General features: G+C 39.3%; 10 protein-coding genes across 11 annotated transcripts; all 10 read right to left on the reverse strand.

The window, feature by feature from the left end:
- Window positions 1-252: 252 nt before the first annotated feature.
- LSM04_004525 (Pleckstrin homology domain) lies at window positions 253-3,177 on the reverse strand (the record flags this gene model as incomplete). Its single annotated transcript, XM_067338716.1, has 1 exon — window positions 253-3,177. The coding sequence occupies one exon, from the start codon at window positions 3,175-3,177 to the stop codon at window positions 253-255; it is 2,925 nt and encodes a 974-aa protein (XP_067188679.1).
- A 410-nt stretch (window positions 3,178-3,587) lies between these two features.
- On the reverse strand, window positions 3,588-5,216 carry LSM04_006867 (uncharacterized protein; the record flags this gene model as incomplete). Of its 2 annotated transcripts, none has more annotated exons than XM_067338717.1 (1): window positions 3,588-5,216. In XM_067338717.1, the coding sequence occupies one exon, from the start codon at window positions 5,214-5,216 to the stop codon at window positions 3,588-3,590; it is 1,629 nt and encodes a 542-aa protein (XP_067188734.1). The 2 variants fall into 2 exon arrangements, with proteins under 2 accessions (XP_067188734.1, XP_067188735.1); XM_067338718.1 differs by having other exon boundaries at window positions 3,588-3,995.
- Window positions 5,217-6,112: 896 nt separating this feature from the next.
- On the reverse strand, window positions 6,113-8,623 carry LSM04_000396 (uncharacterized protein; the record flags this gene model as incomplete). Its single annotated transcript, XM_067338719.1, has 1 exon — window positions 6,113-8,623. One exon carries the CDS (start codon window positions 8,621-8,623, stop codon window positions 6,113-6,115), a length of 2,511 nt encoding a protein of 836 aa, XP_067188601.1.
- A 492-nt stretch (window positions 8,624-9,115) lies between these two features.
- LSM04_003981 (Peptidase S51) lies at window positions 9,116-10,111 on the reverse strand (the record flags this gene model as incomplete). The annotated part of the gene is made up of 1 exon (XM_067338720.1): window positions 9,116-10,111. One exon carries the CDS (start codon window positions 10,109-10,111, stop codon window positions 9,116-9,118), a length of 996 nt encoding a protein of 331 aa, XP_067188667.1.
- A 616-nt stretch (window positions 10,112-10,727) lies between these two features.
- Window positions 10,728-13,445, reverse strand: LSM04_000714 (uncharacterized protein; the record flags this gene model as incomplete). The annotated part of the gene is made up of 1 exon (XM_067338723.1): window positions 10,728-13,445. One exon carries the CDS (start codon window positions 13,443-13,445, stop codon window positions 10,728-10,730), a length of 2,718 nt encoding a protein of 905 aa, XP_067188611.1.
- An 820-nt stretch (window positions 13,446-14,265) lies between these two features.
- On the reverse strand, window positions 14,266-15,069 carry LSM04_000321 (Derlin; the record flags this gene model as incomplete). The annotated part of the gene is made up of 1 exon (XM_067338724.1): window positions 14,266-15,069. The coding sequence occupies one exon, from the start codon at window positions 15,067-15,069 to the stop codon at window positions 14,266-14,268; it is 804 nt and encodes a 267-aa protein (XP_067188599.1).
- Window positions 15,070-15,712: 643 nt separating this feature from the next.
- Window positions 15,713-16,618, reverse strand: LSM04_008180 (uncharacterized protein; the record flags this gene model as incomplete). The annotated part of the gene is made up of 1 exon (XM_067338725.1): window positions 15,713-16,618. The coding sequence occupies one exon, from the start codon at window positions 16,616-16,618 to the stop codon at window positions 15,713-15,715; it is 906 nt and encodes a 301-aa protein (XP_067188766.1).
- A 330-nt stretch (window positions 16,619-16,948) lies between these two features.
- Window positions 16,949-17,986, reverse strand: LSM04_008039 (Dual specificity phosphatase; the record flags this gene model as incomplete). Its single annotated transcript, XM_067338726.1, has 1 exon — window positions 16,949-17,986. One exon carries the CDS (start codon window positions 17,984-17,986, stop codon window positions 16,949-16,951), a length of 1,038 nt encoding a protein of 345 aa, XP_067188760.1.
- An 821-nt stretch (window positions 17,987-18,807) lies between these two features.
- Window positions 18,808-20,970, reverse strand: LSM04_009010 (uncharacterized protein; the record flags this gene model as incomplete). The annotated part of the gene is made up of 1 exon (XM_067338727.1): window positions 18,808-20,970. One exon carries the CDS (start codon window positions 20,968-20,970, stop codon window positions 18,808-18,810), a length of 2,163 nt encoding a protein of 720 aa, XP_067188787.1.
- Window positions 20,971-21,904: 934 nt separating this feature from the next.
- Window positions 21,905-25,816, reverse strand: LSM04_009495 (uncharacterized protein; the record flags this gene model as incomplete). Its single annotated transcript, XM_067338728.1, has 1 exon — window positions 21,905-25,816. The coding sequence occupies one exon, from the start codon at window positions 25,814-25,816 to the stop codon at window positions 21,905-21,907; it is 3,912 nt and encodes a 1,303-aa protein (XP_067188799.1).
- Between the last annotated feature and the right edge of the window lie 586 nt (window positions 25,817-26,402).

A 26,402-nucleotide genomic window follows, 5' to 3' on the forward strand; every position in this document is an offset into this window, starting at 1 on the left:
TTTTTTTCTTTCCGTAGACTAGAATCACTTCCTTCCAGAGTTAAGAAGCAGAATGAGTTGAAAGGAATGGAAAAAAAAAACAGACAAAAAACAAAAAACGAAAAAAAAGGAAAAAAGAGATAAAGAGATAAATAAACAAACAGAGAAGAATAGATAAATAGATAGATAGAGTGAGCAGAGAGTGAAAAAAAAGGATCACTCATATTTCTATTTTTCTGTCTCATTCTTTTGGGTATGCGCATAACGCACACCCTATGGTTTGCAACCAGAGTTACTATCATTGTTATTGTTGCCGTTACTGTTGGTGTCAGTGTTGTTACTTTCAGCTTCTTCTTCTTGTTCTGTTGTAGGAATACCAGGAGGTCCTTCTCGAAGTTCTCTGTCAATAGTCAAAACATCATCTGTACTAAGGCGAGAAACATCCACACTTGTATCTCGCTTCACTGAGGAACTGCTTCGTTCTCCGCCCATGGGTAAAGACTGTGGTAACACTTTTGCCTCATCCTCATCACATTCTTCTTCTTGTTGTTGTTGAAATACTTTTACTGAGTTCGAGCGGGGACTTTTTTCAGTCGACTGAAATGCCGACTGCTCTTGAAAACGCTCAGACACCAATCGCATCATGGGTGTGCGTGGCGGCTTCCCTGGAGTATCTGTACCAGTAACAACATTATTATTATTATTATTATTATTATTATTATTATTATTATTATTATTATTATGAGGATCAGGACTGATATCATCATAATTACCACCAGCAGCAGTAGTAGTATCATCTGTAAAAGCATCCAATCGAGTGGGAATAACAGAAGGAGGAGGAGGATGATGATGATATTTATGCATCTCAATATCCGCCGTACTTCTCTCACGTGGTGATCGTGGGGATAACACCTGTGGGAGAAAATCTGTACTCCGAACACGTCTATGCACAGTATCCGCAGAGTGTTGGGCCCAGGGTGTAACATCGAAGTTTCCATGCGGTGAACGCCAGGAAAAGGCACGTCGTCGTTTCTCTGAACTTTCAGATGTTACAGAAGCCGGTGATGGTTCTATATTGGATGCCTTTAATGTGTTTACGGTCGCCGTTGCGATTGGAATAGTCGTTGTCGTGTTTGTGGCTGTTGTAGCAGTAGCCATATTAGTAGTAGTAGTAGTATTTAATGTACTATTGGTGGCTGTTGTGGCATTGGAGTTGGATTGTAAGGAACTGCGTCGTATTAATAAACGTTCTTGTCGTAATTGATCCACACTTCGTTGCCGCTGTAAACGTGAATTGTGCGGTAATGGCGGTGCTGTTGCACGAATCAAACGAACGAACTCTCCATATTGTTGTTGTTGTTGTTGTTGTCCTAATAATAATACACCTCCTCCTTTTGTTGTTGTTATCGTTGGTACAGCTTGTGCTTCTGCTGCCAATTTCTTTGTTTTCTTCACATGCGCCATCACTGTACTACGCAGAGCATCCACCCATTGATGTTTCTGTTCAGGCGTTGAGGCAAAGAAAGTTAAACGTGATTCATTCGTTACAATATCAAAGGCATTCACAGCATCTGGTGTATCATCTAATTCCACCACTTTAAGAGTTTCTAACGCTATAGACCCACGAAGTCGCATACGCCCATGGGCGAGTTCCTCCACATAACAAAGCCAATCACTAAAGAGAAACATTAAACGTTCATGACGACCACGGCGAAATCGCTTCGTGAGGTGTCCATAATGCACAAGTGTGCGACTACCATCCAAGTCGGGAGGAATACGTGGACATTTTTTTCCTCCTGGTGGATACATTGATAACGGTGTTCCTGCAGTATTATTATTATTATTATTATTATTATTATTATTATTATTATTATTATTATTATTATTATTATTATTATTATTATTATTAGTACTAGTATTATTATTATTATTTCCTGTAGTTCCTGTTGATAGAGTGGTGTTGAGTGCAGATGATAACGATGGAGAAGCTGTGGAGGGTGTAAATGGCAGCTGTACACTTGCTGGAGATGCGGTAGATTCATCAATAAGTGCGAGAATGTGTTCCACGTCTTGTCTGGCTAATTCATCCAATACAATACTCCCTTCTTCTGCAATACGCAGGGCAACAACATCGACAAACTCCGATTGAAGATGTATTCGCATAGTTCTACGCAGAAATCGGGATTCCACTAAACAACGGGCCACATGCATATAACGACGAAGAGATGCCAGTGGAGTTGCGAGAAGAAGGAGTAGTGTTTCAAACCCACGCCAGTCTCTCGGAATAGGCGGTGGTTCATGCATAAGAGTATGAGATGCTGGACCAGATTTACTACTTGAATGATTATTGTTATTACTGTTATTATTATTATTATTATTATTATTATTATTATTATTATTAGAATCACGAACTTTGGATGGTGGTGGGGCACTAATTGGAGCGGCAGGAGTTTCTGGTAAACGTATACACACCACACGTGGATCGTCCGGCACTCCCCGTTCTTTTCCCATTATATCCCATAAAAAGTGTAGAAAACGTACGTACAATGTAAGTTGTTGTCGTTCTTCTGCACTAATTTGTTTATCTAAACGTGCACGCCATAATCGCCATAGCTGTAATACACGAGGGGCAATATTGCGGGTGTAGTTAAGAGTGTACATCATATGTTCTGCCATATAGTGTCGCATCGCGGCAGAACAGAATATTTCAGGGATAATCTGCAGTACATCTACATCCTCCTCTTTATTATCATTATCATTATCTTCTTCTTTACCACCATCTGGTACGGATCTATCTTGAGTAGTAACTCTTTTTCCATGACGTTGTGCCCTTGACTTTTGTTTTTCTTCCTGTTGCTCAATAATACTCGTACTGTAGGTAATAGCAGATTCCAATTTACCAACAAGTGTACTCTGTGCCTCATGCAGTGTGGCAATATTAGCAAATAGTTCCCAGTACTGCGCAAACGTTAAAATAGCGGATGTATCAACATCACATTTTTTATTCTGTATTTGATGCATTCGTCTCCCTCTTGCATCTACTGGATTACATCCCCCCAACAGTGGGGCGTGTATGTGCGTTACGACGTATGTGAGTTGGGCGAGTATGAGACTTTCTTCATCTAACAAGCGGCGGAGAATGTTAAGTGTGGCTTCCACAGAGTGACGAATATATGCTGTTGTGTTTCCCGATGACATTTGACTTTTCTTCAAGGATTTTTGTGTTTTTTTTTGTTTTTCTTTTGTATATTATATATATATATAATATTTATATGTGTGTATGTGCGTAAGCTGTACACTATTGCCACTCCCCTAATAATAAATAATATATACGGGACAACTGGTGCACGTATAGTTATGATTGAAGAAAGAGGAAAAGCAAAAAAAAAAAAACAGAAACAAAAACAAACAAACACATATATGAGAGTAAAACAAAATTAACAGAACCTTCCTCACCATACAACCACAACCAACCAAGGATATACAAATATAAATAAATAAATAAATAAATATATATATATATATAGAACGCAAACTTTTTTTTTCTCTCTCCTTCCCCTTCTCTCGCTTTTCATCCCATACTACTTAATCACAAACTCTGCGAGAAACTAAAGTGCCGCCCGTCTCCCATCTACTGCCTGCAATAATGCCTGTAATCGCTTCTCACGCAGTTGACTCGCCCGCTGCACAATACGCGTAACTTCCGCCTTTGACATTGTTCCTGCCGCAATAGGCGTTCCTCGTACATCTCGCAGTTCCATCACCGCAGACACCACGTGACTCAATCCACGTTGACTAAACCACTCTCGCACGGCGGAATCAAACTTTGAGGCACTCGCACGATCCATTAAATACGGCGGAGGTGCGGCCTGACGACTCACACTTCCCGTCATGGTTTGTTGTATCATTGTGTGAATGAGATCATCTTCACTATTGTTATTATTAGCGCCACCAGCACAGGCGGCTCCACCACCACCAGCGGCCACCGCACGTCGAAAAGGGGCTACTTCTTGCATGAGAACACTAATCGTATCAAAGACGGCACAACGAATATCATATGGGGCATATGGACAAAGTCCCATATCAAGTAATGCACGAATACCTCCTTGTTGTACAATACGTCCAAGCGCCAGTGGATTGTAATGACATGCCGCCTCTACAGCATCAATACTTGATAAGATAACCGTTTCCAAACCAGATATTAATTGTACAGGTCCTTCTTCCGCTGGTATGGTTTTTATAGACATATGACTACCATTATCACCAGCAGGTTTTTCCATTAAGGCATTACGACGTCGACGTCTAAAAAGTGCCTCCACATGCTGTAAACAACACTGCCAAATCTCAATAGCATACGGGATAAGAAGTCCTTCCGCAATCACCCGTCGTTGATCATATATTACTAAACTAAGACCCTGTAGCAAACGAAATGCCAATTCCTGCTCTTGATAGGTTACTTCCGAGAGCACCACACCCAATGGTTTTCTTTTTCCTGCAAGAGGAGTTGTTGTGCCTGTTGTAGCAGTTGTGGCAGTTGAAGATAATGCGGGTGTTGTGGTTGTTGTGAAGGTGCGCTGCGCATGTGATAGTGTATTCCACACCAGCGCCTCCTCCTCTGATAATTCTATACTTTCACATCCTCCAGGATTATACCGTGATCGTTCCTGTATACGTGGGACCAGCACACACTCAAACACTGTTGTAGTATAATGTGCCCCATGCAATGCCCGCTGTGTCCGCTCCCACGATTCACTCTTACACGATCCCAATAATGTTGATGAATTAGATGCTAACACTGTTGTACTCCCACTAACAGCAGCAGCCGCGGGAGTTGGTGTGATATGTCCATCCATAACTGTGCGGGACATGACTGAAGAGCGAATCGCATCAAATGGGACATGTGGGGCCGTAGTGGTGCTGTTCTTTCCATTAACATCGGCCGATCGGGCCGCCTCTTCAGCGGCTTCAACAGAGAAATCACACAATCGTTGTAATGCCTCACGTAATCCTTCATTGCGAATAAAACCATACGGGGATCCAATTTTCTCAAAACAGGCGCGGAAACTACTGGAAATGGCCTGTTCTTTCAGTTCTTCATCTAGAGCTGCTTCAAAACAGGCTACAAACATATCTGTGGGTCGTTGCTGCTGTTGTTGTTGCTGTTGCTGCTGTCCATGACGAGAGCCGAGTAAAAGAGTGGAGACATTATTCTGCACAACATTATTTGGACGACTCATTTTAGCACTGGTTCACACCTTCACTAATATGTATATATCTATATATATATGTATATTGAATTATAATGGAGCTACACTTCACGATCACTTCTTATAGTGATCCCTTTAAAAGAGGATACTCTAATAGGTATGAAGAAATGGGGGAAACATAAAGAGAGAAGTCTAAAGTATAAATATCCCATATATATATATATATATATATATATATATATATATATATTTATTTCTTGCCTTCTATTCATTTCATTTTTTTTTTAATGGTACCTTTCTTCCATTCAATATCAATAATGGTGAATTCAAGCGAGAAGGAAATTTTGGTAACGTACTGAAGGGTTGGATACAAATTAACCAAAAAACCCTTTCTTTTCTTCTTTCTCCTTTTTTTTTGCATTTTACTGTCAATATAAACAGTATGTGTATTTCTTCGTTCCAGTCTTCATTAGGGAACAGAATAAAAAAAGAAGAGTAACATGTAAGGGAAATTAAAATGTAATGAGGGAAATAGAGAGTAATTGGTAGAAACGGAAAGAAATAACGATGATAAAATAACTAGACATAAACTCTAATACTAGAGTTGATATATTCCTTTGATTTTTTCTCAAATATTTTCTTCTTTTTATATCAATTCGTTTTTTTCGCTCTCATCAATACACCCTCTTCAAGTGAAGAAGAAAAAGAGTAGAAAGAAAGATAAAAAGTAAAAAAAAATTATACACATTAATTCACGTGTCAAAGCACATTCAAATACAAGCTTTCCCTTTCCTTCACTCTTTTTCGCATGTATGAAAATCCATCAAAAAAAAAAAAAATAATGAACGAAAATAATAATAATAATAATAATAATAATAATAATAACATAATGAAACCCAAGATAAACCTCTTTTTTTTTGTTTATTTTATTGTATTTTGCTGTTTTTTGCATCTTCTTGTCGCAATGCCTCTTCCGCCTGCTGTAAACGTGCCTTTGCCTTCTCCAGTACCCACGCTTGACACGCACTTGGGGTACCGAAGACTATTTCATGTTGACAATTGCCATTACGATACCACTCCAATATACCATCGACATTTGCACATGCATAGAGAACTCGACCATTACTTTTTGAATCCCTACGCATATCATTTTCTTTTTCTTTATCATTATTATTATCATTATTATTATTTTCTTTAGAAGCATCGTGATTGGTATTAGATGTCTTTCCATCATGTTCCTCTCTCGTTTGCTTTTCTTCTTCGATTCCCGTCAGTCCACATGATAAGCCACCGATAAACAATTGAACGGCAGGAATATCTGGTGTATTATACTGCTGCGGGATTTCCACTTCCACCATATCTTTACCGCCAGCAGCGGCATTTTCTATTTGTTCTCGTGCAGACATTTTTTCACGTTTAGAGTCTGGGGATGGCATACGTAGTACACGTCGTCGATATCCTGTATATGTATACCGTTCATGCAATAAACACTGTGCTATTCCACCCATAATGGAAGTTTCTTCATTATTTATAAATAAACGACGTCGCAGTAATACACCACCGGCATTATCCATTGCAGTGAAATGCTGTAGTGATATTTCTGTACGATCTGGCAGCCAATACCCCAACACCACAGGTGGTCCACGAGTTTTATTATTATTATTATTATTATTATTATTATTATTATTATTATTATTATTATTATTATTATCATTCTCATCCTTCTCCATATGTGATATATTATCACTCGTATTCACATCAAGAGAACTGGTGCGTTGTTGAAGAATTCTACGCTGCTCTGGTGTGAGTTTTACCCCACCAAAAAGATAGAGATATGGATGAAATGTAAATGAATCAAATGTGATATTATCCACATGCTGCGGTGGGACATCTAATACATACGTGGTATTATAAAGATGGGCTTCACGTTCTTCCTGTACACTTACCGTACTACTTTGTGCGGTATGAATAACACGCTGTAATGGAATCTCATACGCTGACTGGGCGAGTGGGTAATACTCAAAGTCATTCCCAAGCCATCGAAAAAGAAGTGTCATATGTGTATGACGTAGTCGTAAATGTTCTTGTTGTAATTCCATGTAAAGTTTTTGTATAAACTCTAATTCCTCAGGTGGTACACCAGCAGCAATAGGATCTTGCGTATATCGCATTTCCATTAATTGTGCTACGGCTTTTCGTCTTTTTTCAAACTCCTCAGACATTCCACGTACCTTTTCCTGTAATTCCCCTTGTTGTTGTAAGAGTTGTTTACCATAACGTTCCCATCCTTCTGCCTTACGTTGTTTAAACAATTTATGTCCTTCTTCTACAATTGCCGCCAACACATGTGCATCTCGTAATCGTTCCTCCTTTACACGATAACAAGACATGAGAGAAGTAAGATCTTTATCTAATAACATTCCCGCCACAGAACGTTCCCCATCCAATGTAGGGTACAACTTACACACCGTCCCACTATCGTTATTAAGATACGGTTGAATAGCTAAGAAATGTGATTTCCATCGTTTCTGTTCGCGTTCCGGTTCATCACTTCCATCACAGCAATCCACAACACCATCAGCTATACGTGAAGGGGCAAGCCATACATTAGAATCCCCACGACAAGTAAAAGGTAATACAGGACCTCCTAATCGACGTAAAAGACGTGCGGTACGCTTCTCAGATGGAGCTTCTTCTTCTCGGTATAACTGAACATGCGCATTAGCGATTAAATAACGTTTCCATTTTTCATGGCTTAGAGGTGATACAGCACCAGACATACTACAGGCATTTGTATAGAGTTCATCTGTTCCATCTAGACAATCACAGTAATCATCATTAAGTTTATCTAGTAAAATACTTTGGGCAGCTATATTTTGCTGTTGTTTAAGGTGTAATTGCACTTCATAAGCATCTTCCAAATACACACGTAATGATGGAAACATAGACTTTGAAGTTGATGTAGACATTGTTGTTCTTTTCTTGTCCTCTCTCTTACATAGTAGTACCTTACTTTGATTTGTTTCTGTATTTAAATCTATCAATCGAGTCCCACAACGGTAAAAGTATTGGGTCCCATTATTTTTCCGATACTTTTTATTTGGTGCAATAAACTTCATACTATATTCTTCAAGAGTATAACATGATGGTTCTGACGCATCTTGTGTATTTGATGTCTTCTCTGAAGTATCGGTTAAGTGTGCTTTAACATTGGAAGACCAATGCGGTTTTGGAGGGACGTGTAATGGATTACGATTGAAATTCTCACTGTCATCATTCCGTCGATGACCAAATAGCATATCAGATGTGAGTAATACCGCAATAAGAAGAGTTACAGTAGCCCCAATTAAAATAACATATGGTTTATTATTTTCATCGGTATTCTCATAATATTTCTTTGGCATAGGCTCTGGCTTTTGTTTTTGTTCCTTTTCCATCATTCACACACCTTCACGTAAATATAAAAACGTATATATGTATATGTATTGTGTTTTATTTCTTTTGTTTTATGTTTATTTTTTTTTTTGTTATCGCTAATGATAAGAACTTCAAGAAAAAGTGAAGAAACCGCAGACACACACACACACAAAAAAAAAGGATCATGCATACATAACTTATTTGAGAAACGCAGACCATATTACAATGCAATAAGAGAAAGGGATACATATATAGATACATTCCCCACAAAAGTCTCTTTGACGAGTAAATAGTTTTAGTTTGTTTTGCTTTTTTTCGTTCTTTACCACAAAACACATATTCTTTTCTAAACTCAAACCACAAGAAGAAATAATAACAGTAGCAATATTCATTTCCCATCCCCTATCTTCCAGGTTCCCGTTGAGATGTTTCTTTTCTCTTCTTTTTTTTTGTTTTCTTCTTCATGCATCTCTCTTTCCCTTTCTCTGTCTGTGTCTATTTGTGAATGAGATTTAATGTGGTGGACGGATTAATTTTTCTGTTGCTGTTGTTGGATTTTCCATTGCATAATACGCCTCAAATGGATCCCGCACAATAGGACCTGTTGGCTGCCGTAGTAACGTTTCCACAGATCCATTCACTGGTACTACTACTGTAGACAACTGTCCATTCACAACATCCTTCACATATACAGCTGGTGTAGATGTATTATCATTTACTCGAGTTTTGCCTGGAAGCGAAAAGACTTCATACGTACCGTCTCCGTTTAATACTAATGCTGCCCAATGATCAATGGCAATTCCACGTTCCGTTGGGTGACGTTTCATCATCTTATCAAAGTCTTCACTGCGAACTACACCATTACTCCCTCGGCCATCATACTCCGGACAAATCAATCCCGGCAGTAAACCCAGTCCCTGCACACGAATATAACTCCACGACCCCACTCCTCCTCCCTCTTCCTCTTCCCTTCTTATTGTTCGTTCCTCCTTTCCCTCCAGCGCGGCCCGCAGCATCGGCTGGGCGTATGTCGCCGGGTCGGCCGACTCGCTGTGGCCGGCGGTGAACCAGCCGATGGCACCCCCCGCCAGAACGATCCCCCGGACGGCGAGGGCCCCCAGACACGCGTCCAGCCCCGACTCCTCCCACCGCCGCCGGGCGAAGAGGACGTTGCCGCCGGCCAGCAGGACGACGTGCGCCTCCCGCAGGAACTGCAGCTCCGCGGCGTCCACCGTGCGGGGGCGGGCGGGGTCGGCCACGCGGACTTCTCCCACCGCACAGCCACGGGCGAGGAACCACCGGCCGTACTGGGCGGCGAAGGCAGGAAGATCGTAGACGGCGGTGCCAATGTAGGCAACCCGCACGGGGGACGTTAACTGCCGCCTCGCCGCATCAAAGAGGCCAGTGAGCTCTAACACACGATCCACCAGCGTGGGGTCAGCAAAGGCATCCAGGTCGGATCCAGTGAAAACACCCTTTACAGAGGAAACATCTATCTGCGTTAGCATAGGGGCAAAAGAAAAAAAAAGAGTCGTAATGGCTTATAGATAATTATTATTCTTAATGAAATATTTATAAATATAAAAATATTTGTTTTCTTGTACTCTTCTCGATAAATGGATATCCAAAAAATATATGTATATACTTCTGTACGTATACCTTGAGAGAAAAGTGTAATGGATGTATATATAAATAAATAAATATTACTCCAGTCCACTTTGGTACCATAAAGGTATTAGAAAGAAAAAAAAAGAAAAAATAACAAGAAAAAGTGTCGCAGAAAAAAAATATATATACATGTAGTTCGATTGGAGGGGAAACAGAGAGATATACAAATTCAAGAAACAAAAAAAAATAATATCAATAAACAGAGAGAAAAAAAATGCAAACGTATGGAAATAAAGTGCCGCTAGGCGTCCATTTTCGGCATATATTCTGCTCACCTATTATTATTATTATTATTATTATGTATGCACAAACAAACAAATACACAGATCAGCTACCTTTACGTAAGAAAAAATATAAAAAGAAAAAAAAAGCACTGTGCATGCATGTATGAAAATATGCATATCTGTATGTTTATGTATATCTGTATGTAGGTATGTATGGGGAACTCAATAAGGACTATGCCATTCCTCCTTTCTTCTCTATTTTCACTCGTTTCTCTTGTTGCTCCTTTTCATCCTCTCCTTCTTGTTTTTGAGGTTGTTCATGGCAGGACATGTTTACTGTTTCCATGAGAGGAAGAATACTAGATAGATACGGTGTTATTTGCAGGGCTTGTTCTTCTTCGTCTCCATCATTGTTATCACCACCACGCCCAGGAGCGGGTCCACGTTCTGCTGTAATAAAAACAAGATCTCGCATAGCTCGACTCATGGCCACGTAAAAAACTCGCTTTTCCTCCGCACTACGTATATCAATAGGAAATTCTCCTACATAACAACCAGGTACAATTACAGCAGGCCATTCCTTTCCTTTTGATTGATGAACAGTCGTAACAGCAATGGCTGCTGGGGTAGTTGTTTCTGTTGTTAATCCATGTTTTAAAGGACCAAAATCGTCTGTTGGGAGAAGTGCAAGAAACTCATCAATAACTCGCTGTAATACAGTATAGGCATCATCCCGCACGACTGCCTCTTTATTATTATTATTATTATTATTATTATTATTATTATTATTATTATTATTATTATTATTATTATTATTATTATTATTAGTAGTAGTAGTAGTAGTAGTAGTAGTAGTAGTAGTAATAGTGTTCTTCTCTGCTAGTACCTGTTGCTGTACTGCACGACAAGCTTCCACCAACAACTGTGTAATAGACATGACAGATGCATCTTCGTTATCATCCTCATCAATATCATGATCATCATCCCATACAGCGGCAGAACGACGCATTGATGATGATGATGATCGTACTTTAGAACCATAAGAAGAAGGAGAAGAAAAGCGTTCTCTTTTTATGGATGTATTCATACTATTATTATTATTATTATTATTATTATTATTATTATTATTATTATTATTATTATTATTATTATTATTATTATTATGACTACGGTTATTTATACCACTACCAGAGATACGACGGCGTATCTTAACACTGGTTGCATTACCCTCATCAAATCCCGCACGTTCTGCTACTGTACGTACCACTTCCTCCACATCACAATATTTACGTCCAAGTGCATCATGAGCCGCTGTTGTAACTTCAATCAATGTTCGAAGCATCTTCTGTTGTGACTTTGTTGTACGTAGTCGTTCATGTACGTGTGCAAAGCCATTATGTACTAATTCTCGCAGAATAGTATAGTGAGAATAATTAATATGACTCTCAGCGCGTTGAAGTTCTGCCGTTCCCAACGTCCGTCTTCGCTGCAGAGACTCCGCTTGTAAAGCAAAGAGAAATTTTGTTGCCGCAGCTGTTGTAAAATGGTTCGGGGCATCACGAATAACACACTCTACATCTAAGTTAGAGTGTGGATGTACACAAAGACGTAGATAAGCTAGCATAGCCCGTACAAGTGTAGTAGCATTGGGTTTACTACGACGTAACTCACACACTGGAATTTGTTCTCGCTCTAATGCCTGCATAACATCTCTTACTCTACGGCGTGTACGACATAAAATAGCTATTTCACTATACTGTAATCCACGATCACGTGTTCGTAGGACTTCTTCCACTACACGTGGAAGTAGTAATAACTGTTCCCATGCATGTTCACATCGTACTAACATAATACGACGACCGCATTGTCCTCTAAAACTTTGTTGTGAAAGTTTTGTTACTTCATTTACGGCATTTACAATCTCTGCAGAACTTCGATAGTTAGTTTCTAACTTTACAAGTTTGGTCTGTGGAAACCGACTACGCCAGCGATCGAAACTATTTGTTGCCGCTCCTCGCCAAGTATAAATACATTGATTGGGGTCACCCACACACGTTACACGACAAACATCACCTGCAAGAAGAGCAAGACACTCTAATTGTACTTCATTCAAATCTTGAAATTCATCCACCACAATATGTGTATAAGTAGAACGAAGTTGTAAAGCTACTGGAGATGGTAAACGCGTTGTACTTGTCTTCTCACTAATATGACTATTACTATTACTACTTTCATTATCTGTACTTTCTACAGGTTTAACAGGTCGTAGGGCTTCTAGAAACATTTGTTCTAGATCCCCAAAATCTACCGCATTATGTTGATCATGCAACATCATCTGATAGAATCGAAATAAATACGCTGCCTGTCGTGAGGGATCCATCTCCACCCCCGCCCGCATATCTTTCTTTGTCTTTGCCTTATTCACATACTCAATCAATGCCAATACCGCCTCTATGCCTTTATGATGTACGGCGTGTGACTCCACCACCGCCGCCGCCAGTTCCCGCTGCCGTCGGGCATCATATACTTCAGTTGTGAGTGCAATACAGCCGTGCCGCCGCAGACACTCCAGTCCAAATGCGTGAAATGTTTTCAACTTCAATCGCCGCACGGCAGTGGCCATGGAGGCTGGCAGCACCGCCGCCACACGATCCCGCAGGGCCTCTGCGGCCTGGCGAGAGAAACACAAACCGAGAATGTTCTCTGCGGCCACACCGTGGAGAAGCATGTAGGCAATCCGACTGGCCATTGTGAGTGTTTTGCCGCTGCCGGCACCGGCGAGGATGAGGAGTGGGGTGGATGTGTCTTCACAGACCGCCAATCGCTGGGAGGCATCCAGCGCGGATAGCAATTGTTGATACTCCACCGTATTTAGTACTTCCTTTTCGTGTTGTTCCCGTTCATGCTGGCTGTTCTGGTGGTCTGTGGGTATCGCATGGTCAGACTGCATTTATTTGGCTAGAGTGTAAAGAAATAGAAAGAGAGAGAGAAGAGACAATGGTTAAAATTACAAGAAACGAACTCCTTACTATTAAGAGTGGAGTAGGAAAAACGAACAAAGAAAGAAACAAACAAAGAGCGAAAGAAATGGAAGCAGGTGGAGATCAACACACACGCACAAACAGACATATATATATATATATATATTTGTGTGCAAACTCTTCACGCAACGCAGATTTCTTTCCCTTATAGTATCGCTATTGTACCACTTACGTTCCTTATACAGTAGAACAGAACTGGTAAGAATAAACACCGGAAGTATGCATGAATTTACCTCGCCTGCTGAAGAGAATAATAATAATAATAATAATAATAATAATAATAATAATAATAATAATAATAATAATAATAATAATAATAATAAAAAGGGAGAGAAAGAAGGCAGAAAAGGGGGGAAAAACATGAACCTCATCATAAATAGCGCATAGAAACAGAGCAGCTATTTCCAAAACGCCTATGAGTATGATTTTTTCCTTTTTTTTTCCTCCTCTGGAGATTGAACAGGATATTCTTACATCAATCATCGCCAAAAAACAGGAAAAAAAAAAACGCACGAAAAACAAACGAACATAAAGCGTCACTTCTGCAACTCATAAGGAAAACCACAACACCAACAATAGAGAAAGAAATACACATAAATACACACAAATAGTAACCATAACAGTCTTACCATTTTTATTCGATCGGGTTCTTCTTCTTCCTCCACTTTCAAGAAAAAAAAATATATATACTCTTTTCTTTCTCTTTTTTTTCTAATCCTTTCTTCATTTTCAACTACTACCAAGTGCACGTCCCTTCCCCCATCGATGTTGCGATCCACTTCCACTTCCCCCCGCACTTCCTGTACTGTAGGAAGATGAACCACTCATCATATTCATATTATTACTATTACTATTCCCCGCTGGTCTATACGCCCCGGAGCTCCACACATGTAGTCCTGTTCTCATATCATTTGGCATCACCAGACGTAGAAACCACGCGGGCGTACGCAGAGGATTCATACCGTGTGTTTCAGGGAAAACATCCTTGAGAAAATAATACAAATGCCCAATTACGATTCCCACGATATCTTCCATAAAAGCCCCACCCATAATAACATGGAAGAGAAGAAGGACCCATGGAAATACAGCGGCGCGGAACTCAAATACAAACAACGTCAGATTCATCTCCGGATGCCGTTTACAGAATACCCAGCAGAGTGCCATCATGAGGGAAAAACTCGTAAAGTAAAGACCAATAAATAAACCCACCACCGTCACAATAGTAATCATAAAAAGCCACATCCACACAAAATCACCACTTTTTCCCATAAAATCAAACTTTTCATTATAATTGGAGTACATGATCAGAATAGCAAGGGAGAAGGGCCAGTTAGCAGAGAAGTTTCCCAAAAAGAAGGCGGAAGTAAACGGTCGCCAGAGTTGCATATGCGTAATAACGTCTTGTGTTAACAAAAGCCGTTCACCCCCAACAACGCCTAAAGAAGAGACAACTGTGAGAAATACCGCAATACCTAATATATACCGTGTCATGGGCGACAAGTTATTTAACCAGGTTTCAAAGTTTTGAGCCATTTTTTTTTTCTTTTGTTTTCTTCTTATTCTTCTACTACCAATAATAATAGTACTACTGATCGTATTCGTTGGTATTGTTATTGTGCCTTTTTTTTCTATCGTTTAGTTTTTTCTCCCTTACTCTTTTTCTTTTTTTTCTTTTGTCGTTACACTCCTTTCCTCCACCCCCATTTTATATATGCGTATGAAATTCATAGAGGAATACAAACGAATTAAAAAAATAGTATGAAAAGAAAGAACAATTACACATTAAGCGATATACTATAAAGAACACAGTATATATATATATATATATACAATAAAGCAACCATTTACAAAAAAAAAAAAGAAAGAATCTCAACGATCACGAACATGGAGAAGAGCAACAAATGATGCCTCTGTATCCCACTATAAAGAGAAATAAATCATGAAAAGAATCGCACGTGAGGAATAAAATAAGCATTGATAAGCAGCGCCAAAGAAGCAAAGAAAAAATAAAAAAAAAAACACTAATAAAAAGAGCAGATAATAAATGAATGAATCAACACCGAACATCAACTGAAAAACCATCAAGTACAAAAAAATTTCGGAAATGAAACGACAACAAACGAAAAAGAAGCAGAGATAGAGAGAGAATGAAAAGGTATATATATATATATATATATTAGCGGAATCCGAGCCCTTCCATTCCTCGGAAAGTCTTACACATATTCTGTAATGTCTCGTATATTTGCCGCGGGAACTTCTCATCACCAACACAATGTGTGAGAATCAATCCAACAAAAAGAACACCTTCAGGTTCAATCATCAAACCACATTTCTCTTCTTTTTCTTCTTTTTCCTCTTCTTCTTCCGTCTCTTCTTCTTCTTCTTTATCATTCGCCTCATGCTCCTTTTCATTTTCTTCTTCCTCTACGGTTTCCCCTCGCCCGTCCTCCCCAAGGATGGAGGTATAACTGCTGGCCCTACTATTATTATTACTACTATTCTTATTATTACTATTATTACTATTACTATTACTACTCTGCACAAGCCGAAATCCCCAACCGAGAAAATGATTACAATTCCTGCAGCTGCAGTAGCACCACTCATGCCCAATAAAGAAAGAGTGTTCCCGCGACCACGGCCCCCGCAGCCGCATCGCATAAGAAGATTTACATCGAATAATATCAAATCGCCGGGCGGCGGGATTTGTGGCGGAGTAGCACCACAGCGGCGTGTTATCCGTAAAGAGATCCAATTCGTATGCGTAGACGTGCGCCATCCAGGCATCGTGAGCGCGGTGGGCGAGAATGTCATTTACCAAACACAGTGGGTATTTACAGGCACCACAGCGGAGAACGGAGACGACGTCGTGGATATCAATATCGTCTTTTACATTGCTGTTATTACGTTCTTCTTGTTTTTCTTGTTGATCTTCTTGATCTTGATCTTGTTCTTCTTCTTGTTCTCGTTGTTGTTGTTGTTCTTCTTCTTCTTCTTCTTCGTGTATTGCTTGTTCTTGTTGTTGTTCAGATGATGTTGCTGCGGATGGAGGTGCTTCAGTTGTTCTGTTCTCAGTGTTGCCCATCTTATTATCGTCCAGATTATACAACAGTGATAGTTTTTCTCTCTCTACTATATATAGCGTTAATGTGCACTAAAAATAAGAAGAGGAAAATAAAGAGAGTGTGGGAAAGAGAAGGGTAAATTCTTATATGAAGAATACTGTGTTAATAAGGAAATAATAATAACATGATGAGACAAAAACATATAAACAGAACAATATTGAGAAAGTAATAAATAATAATAATAATAATAATAATAATAATAATAATAATAATAATAGTATTATTATTATTATTATTATTATTATTATTATTATCTCACAGCAAAAAGAGAGGAGAGATTCCCGTGAGTTTCACAGAGCCATTCTTCTCTCTCCATAAATAAGTTCACCGGCATACAACTGCAATTGCTGTATAAATCCAACATTAGGACAGGCACAACACCGTACTTCCTGCACAAAGTCTAACACCACCTTCACCATCTCAGCAGCAACACTCTTACTATTATTATTACTATTATTATTAGTAATAGGAGAGTTCGAATTGCATTCAACAACATTCACCACCTTCTCTTCAGCGATAAGGCGAGAACAACAAGATCGCAGAAGAAATGCACACACCAACGTTATAGAACGCGACTTCCCTGCCATACAATAACACACAACCGTCTTTTCCAGTCCCTCCACCACCGCCCGCATTAGTGCAGTCACAACAGAGAAGTGTTCTATCACCGGAAATGATGGTTCATCCTCCCATGGTAGGGATAACTTAAAGTATAGAAATTTTCTATTATTTTTTGTATCATTATTCGTTTCGGTTAATTCCAGACCTTTTTCAACAAGCGTAAATGAGCGGGACTCTAATACGTGTTGTAACCATTCTGCTATTTGCAAGTAGGAGGATTCCCTATTAGCGTTATTCACACTCATAACATATTCTTTAAGTTTATCCCATGAACACAATGCCAAACGACGCACACGATTATTATCATCTTTCTCATTCTTGATAACTTTTTCTCCCCTTTCTCTTTCTCTTCTTGTTATGGTTGTTGTTGTTGTTGTGGATATGTTTGTATGTCTTGATGGGATTAGTTCTCGTAACTCTAACGTTGGGGATTCTCCTCTTCCACATGCTGAGATTAGTAGAAATAATTCATCCGGTATTAACCGCTGCTGCAGTGCCCATGTATCGTTAATATCATTTAATGACCCCACGTAGAGATGTGGAACAATACGATGTGGGCGAAAACTACGTGGAAGCTGCGGAATTAACATTTTATTTAAGTCAACTTTATTTTCATTCCTTTCGTTTGTTGTGATTGTGTTTGTAGGGCGTCCAGCACGCCACTGGTGTAGATCTTTCCATACATCTTGAGCCATTATTCCCGACATTCACATTTCACCTTACATACAAACATACATAATGCGTGATAGAGGAAAAGAAATATAAAATGTGAGAAAACGAGGGAAATACGCCTTGAAATGGATATTCAGAGAAGAGAAACAGCTATGAATTTCACTAGAAATAAGAAAGAAGAAGTAAAAAAAAAAAAAAAATAGAGCAATGCGCAAGTACAACCAGAAAACTAACCATTAAATTTGAAAACATCAGTTAATATATATGTATATACTCACAAGAGTGAAAGGGGAGAGTCCAAAAGGGTCACCAAAAAAACAAAAAACAAAACAAAACAAAACGAAAAAAAAAAAACACTAAATAGAAGAGCAAAACATAGGGCACAATAAAAACAAAAAAAAAACAATATAAAAAGGAAATTGCTTCAAATACAAAGAAGTATATACAATATACATAGTTCCACAGAATGCATATATTTATGTGTTTGCTTGTATGCATAATATAAACGCAGCACACTATTTTACTCATTCTACTCCTTAACATATACGTCCATGAGTAAGGTGAGTAAAAACACAGACACAGAGAGAGATAACACAATGACAAACAAAGTAAGTAAAACTTTGAAAATACAATAAAAAATGCCGAGGAAAAAAAAAAAAAAGAAAAAACATCAGTGTAGAAATATCTACATATTGGCAACTTGGAGAAGCTGTGCAGCAATAGGAATAAATCGCACATAAAGAGAACACATAAAGAAAAAAAAATAAAAAAGAAAAGAAAAGCCTACATCAATACTCATTGTTTACCAATGTTATCATTTGTTTCAAGATGCATTTTTTTTTTTCATTTCCTTCATTTAAACAAAAAGTTCCTGCGGTGCGCCTTCATCATTGTGCTCCTGCTCCTCCTCTGCTCTCAATGAATGGGCACTGTTGAGACTATTCTCATCGCTAGTTCCATGATGAATTGGAATATATTCCAATTCTCGAAAAGCAGCATGACCGCCCTCTTGCGATTCCTCCTTCTTTTGATGCTCCTTTTCCTTCTTTTCCTGCTGTTTTTCCTTTTCCTTTTCACTTCCCTGCGCTTGCTCCTTTTCTTTTTTCTCTTCTTGATTTTGTTCTTGTTGTTGTTGCTGCTCTTTACGCCTTTTCGATTCCCGTGTATTATTCGCTGCGGGAAGAGAAGAGGAGAAAGAAGGATTCCCGCGTTTTCCATTCGGTGTAACTCCGTATATTCGCTCTAGTGTGGTCTCACTGCTGTGTGCGTGTTCGCCCCCATCACGCTTCTGCAATGGCGGTGTGGGAGATGATGTATAACGCATAGAAGCCTCTTTATTATTATTATTATTATTATTATTATTATTATTATTATTATTATTATTATTATTATTATTATTATTATTATTATTATTATTATTATTATTATTATTATTGTTATTATTATTATGAGACTCTGGAGAGCGTGAAGTGCCGTGTCTGTACTTACTAGAGAGAATACACGAATAACTGTAACTCAATTGCATTGTTGTGGTTGTCGCTGTTGTATCATTTCCACTGTTGCTGCGTCCCAGCAGTTGTTGAAGGCAGCGTTGATATACATCGTGTGGGCGGCTTGTGTACTGTCCACGGGGTGTGGGAAGATGTCTTTTAGATCGGCATTGTTCGTGTGGTTTGGAGGATTCACGTACTGTTCTTTTTTCTTCTTTTATTTCTTCTTCTTGTTGTTTTTCTGGAGAGGAGTCGTTGTTTACTTCTTCTTTTCTTTCTGTTCCATTGAATGTTTGTGGATCACGTTTATTAGACTGTAAAGACACGGAACTCATCGTGGTGAGATGATTCGCCCCACGTGAGACAGGCACCCATTTTCTCTTTCCATCAACATCTTTTCCCATTGTTGTTGTTGGTGTATTATCGTTATTCTCATTTTCATGATTTTGTTGTTCTTTCCCTTCTTTTTCTTTTTCTTGTTGTTGATTGTAATAACCCCGTTTGGAATTTCGTCCGGATTTTGTTTCCTTCATGCGTGTCATATCTTCCGAGGATAAAATCTTCCGTAGTTTCGCAATACTGCTATCACCCTTATACAGTTCATCGTAGTAATTAAGAAGGGCCACGTACTCGACACTCTCGCGAGTATGGTGATCTTCTGCACGATCATGTGTTTTCCAATCGCCATCTTCTGTGTTCTCTACCCTTGAGGTATTACGCATTTGTTGTTGTTGTTTTTCTCTTCTTTGACGATGATTAGAATTAGAATTTGTCCCTTGTGGATATTGCCCGTGTTTGTGTTTGTGCTGGCGTTTTCTATTCGTTTCAGTGCCAGAGGCATCAGGCGAAAGATAAATATCCACCGCAGGATAAAAATTTCCATTCCTATTTCCATTATTAAGATCAGAAACTGCAGCCGCAGCGACAGGAGGAGAAGAAGAACGTGTTTTCTCTCCTTTTCCAGTTTGTCGCGAGGAATCTTGTTGATTGTTCTTATTATGATTGTTTGTGTTGCTTTGCCTCTTCACGGCCGGTAATGCTGTACTGCTTTGTGGAGTTCGTGATTTGGTTGACTTTGTTGTTGTACTCTGTCTGTTCATCGCACTATTCCCATTCTTATCATCCATCGAGGGACATTTGATAGGCTCAAGCTTTGTTGTCTTGATGGAAGTATCTGTATTTGGCTTGTTACTATTTCTACTTTTGCTGGTGTGTTTATTATTATTATTACTGGCCACGCTGCTGCTTCTACTAACAGAATGAGAATCATGCCTTGTTTTTGTTTTTGTACTCTCCTGTGGTTTATCCTTCTGCGTTGTTATAACATCATCTCCAATCTCATAATAATCATCCGTACTGATATCATTATTATTTGTAGTATCTGTCTGATTGTGGTCTTGTGTTTTATTGGAAACGACATTCTCCGGTTCTTCTATTTCATCGTATTTATTATTATTATTGTTGGTTTCATCCAGTTCCGCATAGGATGATTGAACGCCTTGCGGTGTTTCTTCACTATTCCCAGACATTAAAGACTTCTTTCTTTTCCTTTTTGTTTGTCTTTCCTCCACACAAACACAAACACTCCTTCTGTAATGGTCCTATTCTTTACTTAATTCCTTCCTGTTGTTCTATCACTCTCACAAAAAAATAGAAAAAAACAGCTAAGAGATAAGCGGGAGGAATACTTTCTTGCCGCTTTGGGGATTAAAGTATAAATGAAATACGAAGAGAAAAGAAAAGATGAACACTTAGTAAAAAATGTTATCATAAACAGCAATAATTGTAATATCAAAGGGGAAATCGGGAAGTATGACTAGTCCCTTTTCCTTCATTTTTTTTTGATTTTGTTCCAGACTGAAAGAAAAAACAATAAATAGACTCACACGCACCATCATCGTTAGAATTTTATACAACTATATCCAGTTATATATATATATAACTTGGTATACATGAATGAATATGGGCGTGGTTTGAAGTAATAGACGAGAGAAAGAAAGAAAACAATAACGACAAAATTTCCGAGAGGTTAAACATACCCCATCGTTGTTGGTATACATTAAGTTGAACAAAAAAGAAACAAAGACAATCATAACTACATATATATACATATTCCCAACCTCTTCTTTTCAAAGAATACGAGAGAGAAAAAACGACAAGACCAATAGGTGTCCTACATAAATCTTCTCCAGCAATAATAATTGGAAAAAAGAAACAGAAAAATAAGAAAATTTAAAGTGTCTCCCATATTATATATATATATATAGAGAGAGAGAGAGAGAGAGAGAATTATTTTCTTTTTCATCTTTAGCTCTCCCTCTTGCTGACCTATCGTTATTTCCAGTACATCCTTCCATACATGCCTGCAAAACGAAAAAAACAAACAAACAAAAATGCAATCACATATACAGACTCACATTCCTATATATATATATATATATGAGTATTCTGTATTTATTGAATTCAAGAATTAGAGTAACGACGATGCTCATCAACGATATCGGCTTCATCCCACGGTCCGAGTGGTGCCTTTTCAATAGCCATTCTTCCTCTTTCATCCATTCCATTATCCATTACAACACGACGATTATCACTGGGGCCCTGTCCTGACTTTCCATAATTACCATTATCATTATCCTCATCCTCGTCATTCGCAACATCCTCCTCCTCATTATTATTATTATTATTATTATTATTATTATTATTTTCATTACTATTATTTTCTTTTTGAGCAGGCATTAACGTCGCGGTGGTTCCCGTACCGGAGGATGGATTCTGTGTGGTTGTCTTCTCCTCCACATCATCAAATGTCATAATATCAGGTTTCTCTTGTAGCATTAATAATCCATCATCATCCTGTCCCATTATGGCCGTAGAGGAATGTCTGGAAATATCCCCAACCGCACGTGTGCCTTGTCGAGATAGAATTCTTTGTGTGGCCTCATAATAAGTTGTATTGGCGGTTAGTGGGGGATGTGGAATTCCCACAACAGCCATCTCTGCTGCTGTTGTTGATTTTACGGAACGTTGTGGGAGAAGTGTGGCGGGTTTTGGGAGTTGTGCCTCCATCCAAAGTGCGAGTGCTGTTTCATTACGTAATTGTAATAATTCCCGTGTACAGTGATGAATATCTCGGCGTGTATTGTCCTCCTCATCACTCCGCTCTACGCGAAGTACCGCAAATGGCGAAGATGTTTCTGTGGTTCCTGTATTATTATTAATAGTATTAACAGTTGTGGTTGTTGGTACTCCAGTAGCGGCAGTGGCTGCGGCTCTTGTTTCCACAACGGCGGTTTCATGATATAACAATCGTAATTTCGGTAATGCCTCCGCCACCGCCACCACCGCCGCATCTCGCAACTGTGGAAGTCCGAGTAGATTTAACACCTCCAAATTCCCTAATGCACGTAATTGATGTATTGCCATATCATCAATGCCATTTCCTGCCTGTTTAAGACTTAACTTTACAAGATTAGGTAAACGGGTTACAATGGCTTGAATACTATTACGTGTTAACTGTGCCACACCACCCACATCCAGTTCTACCAGTGTGGTTGGAAGTCGCGCCAATTGAGCATCTACTACACCTCTACAACCATGTAAAGAGAGTCGTAGGAGATGTGCTTGTTTTTGTAGAAACAACTTTAGTTCAGAAGAGTGCGTGATAACACAATCAATAAACCCAACAGCGAGAAGTTGTGGTACACCTTCCCAAGAAACATATTGTTGTTGTTGATGTGATTTACTTTCCAAGGATGCCAGACTGCTGTTACTGAGGGGAATTCCAGGACTAGTACGTCCAGTCGCAATATGATGATCATTATTAGAATCATGCATAAATACACTTAGAGTACCACGACCTATTATGATTCCTTTTAATGTTATTTCTGTTAATTTGGGTGCGAAAAAGTCATACAAAACATTTGCATGTGTAATTGGTACTGGTAAACGTCGCAGTTCTGGCGCATGCAATTTTGCCACATACGCTAATGAAGAGAAGAGAACTTCTATATTTACCAATTCCAATCGTTTAATACCAGGACAATTCTCTAATCGAAGTACCTTAAGACGTTTATGCTTACTTATATACGTCACACACGCCGTGGTGAGTCCATCACTGCCGGAAAGATCAAGTGTATGCAGTTGTGGACAATCCTCAAGTATATCACGCACGTGAACATCCCGCAGTGCACTACATCCAGTTAAAATAAGTACTTCCAGTGTGGAGCAGCGGAATCCGCGAAAGAGTGTGGTGGGATGTGTAATGTGACAACGACTGAGATCTAAACATTGTACAGCTAACAGCGATGCCCGTTCAACGGCAGCAGCCGCAGAGGCATGGCGAAGCGCCGCCGCCGCACTCGCAAAGGCATCCACAGCAGCAACAGGCGAATGGACAACAGCAAGATCGGTGAATTCCGTTAACGGTGAAACCGCAGAAGCGGCGGAATTTCCAAATGTGGCTGTAGAAGGCGTTATTGCCTTTGCGGCTTCTTTATGATCTTGCATGGATAATTTTTCCCTTCGTATTATGAGAGAAAAGAGGGCGCGTAGACCCTCATCTGTCAGAGCCATTTCGGGTAGAGAGAGTACCTCCACGTGAACTTCCATCATGAGTGTTTCTGCGAGTCGCTGCATAACGGCGTTTTCAGTTATTGCGAATAATTCCACTTCTCGCACAGACGGCAGTGAACGAATCATAGAAAGTAGTAAACCAAGAGTGGCATGCCAACTATCACTACGAAAGGAAAGAAGTCCCACATTATGTACCCAAGGCATTGGTGCAGTGGACGTGGACACTGTATAGTTGGTATTCCTACCCTGTGTTGTAGACCTTTTATTTTGTAGTTGTAGTAGTAGTTGTTGCTGTTCCTTATTATTATTATTATTATTATTATTATCTGCTAGTGTCATGGCCTTGGCTTCAATAATAACACGTTTCAATGCACATAACTGGGCGTATGTGATGGGCGGTTCCACAGCCATAAGACGACCGCCATCGTATAAACTGTGCAGTAATTCCATGTGTGGTATTACTTCTGTGCGGAAACACTCACAAACATACGCCGCCATCGCGTTTGTAACATCGCGGGTATCTACACGTACGAATGTTTGTGTATTCGTATTTGTATGCGTCGCACCAACCCGCACAGCCGCGGCGGAGTGCGTTGGTCGGTGTTCACTTGCACACGTCACAGGTGGGAATGTTTGATTGGTATACATCATATTATTATTATTATTGTTCGTAATATTAAAGTTATTATGATTGGGATTCACATAGACAAGTCGACTCTGTCCAATGGTGGATGCCTGATAAGACCCTCCCGTATCCATCATCGCTGGTACTGGGCGCATCGTATTAGATGAGAGATGATAATAATATGATGATGATTTTTGTCCTTGTCCTTGTTGATATTGAGGTAATAATGGTAATACTGGTAATCGTGCTTGTTGCTGTTGTGATTGTTGTTGTTGTTGTTGTTGTTGTTGTTGTGGACTTACACGTCGTTCCTCCCGCAGCTGTTTATTCTCCCGCCGTAATTCCTCCACCCGTTGCTGTTGTGTGTGTAACTCCGATGTTGTCATGTTAAGTACATCCCGCAATCGCACAATCTCAGCAATTAACATTTGACACTCCCCTCGCACACTCTTTAACTCTTCCCGCGTCATACACAACTCTGAAACGGTGTTCTGCAGTTGATCATGCAGGGCGGCACATTCTTCTAACTTTGCGCGATAGCGTGAAAGGGGAATTCCAGCAGAAATAGAGGAGGAGGATGACGATGTGGCGTGTTTCACCAATCGTCGTTGACTATCCATAATAGTAGTATTACCTGTAGTAGTAATAGCAGTAGTAGTAGTAGTAGTAGTAGTAGTTTCTCTTATATTCCCACTCTTTATTATTCCTCCTGTAACAGGTGGTGGAATGGGTCTTAACGATGATTGTATTTCTTCCTTTTCTCCCATTAATGCTCTTCCTGTTATATACATCTCCTCCTCCTCATCTTCTTTTCTTTCTGTTTCTTCTCTTGTTGTAACAAGATGCGATTGTTGTTGTTGAGAAACGCCGCGGAGAATACACGGCAGTCGACGACAACTACTGAAACTGTTAGAAACACCGCATGTACAACAGAAGGTAGATGCGTCTAATGCACTCGGTGTATTTCTCGCACTGTTAATATCCTCCGCAGCTGCTATGGCATTTGTCGTTAATACCGTTGTTTCTTCTTCCTCTACTACTGCTGTGGCTGCTTCTACTGCTGCTGCTTCTACTGTTGTTGTTGTTGTGTTTGGTGGTGTTTGTGTTGGGGCTGCGATCACTTCAGAGTTGTCGAGGGAATTATGGCGTGAGGGGCCAACACCAATAGAAGGCATTTCTTTGTTTCTTATATATATATATATATATATATATATATATATATTTCTTTTTTTGTTTATTTGTTCCTTCTTCTCTCGGTTTGTTTAGAGCTACGTGCAGTGGATGTGTTGAGGAAGCCTCAGGCAATAGAACACACACAAACAGAGGCAGAGAGAGACGCCGTGAATAGAGACTCTTTTTCTCTCTTTCTATTTAATGGTGCAAAACAAAAGAGGGTATTACAGTAAAAAGAAATAGAGAGAGAAAGGAAAAAAAAAGTAAAAAGAATGAATAAATTTGAATAATTCAAAAAAGAAAAAATGATAACAAAGTCAATGACGAGGGGAAATAAAGAAATAAAAAAGAAGTGAAGGCGAGAAATAATAACGATTAAAGATATTTCATTTCTCTTCTCCATTCTTTCCTTTTCCTTTTCTTCTTTGCATTAATGAAGAATGAGATGAGGAGGAGGGGGGAATAAATAAAAACAAACAAACAAACGAATAAATAAATAATAGAAAAAAGGAAAGAAAAGAAAAGAGAAAAAAGAAGAAATGTCAAACACATAATTCTTTATTTTTCCCTCTCTTGTTGCCTTAGAAG

This window comes from Trypanosoma melophagium, assembly GCF_022059095.1.
Source record: "Trypanosoma melophagium isolate St. Kilda chromosome Unknown ctg35segment0, whole genome shotgun sequence".
NCBI lineage: Eukaryota > Euglenozoa > Kinetoplastea > Trypanosomatida > Trypanosomatidae > Trypanosoma > Trypanosoma melophagium.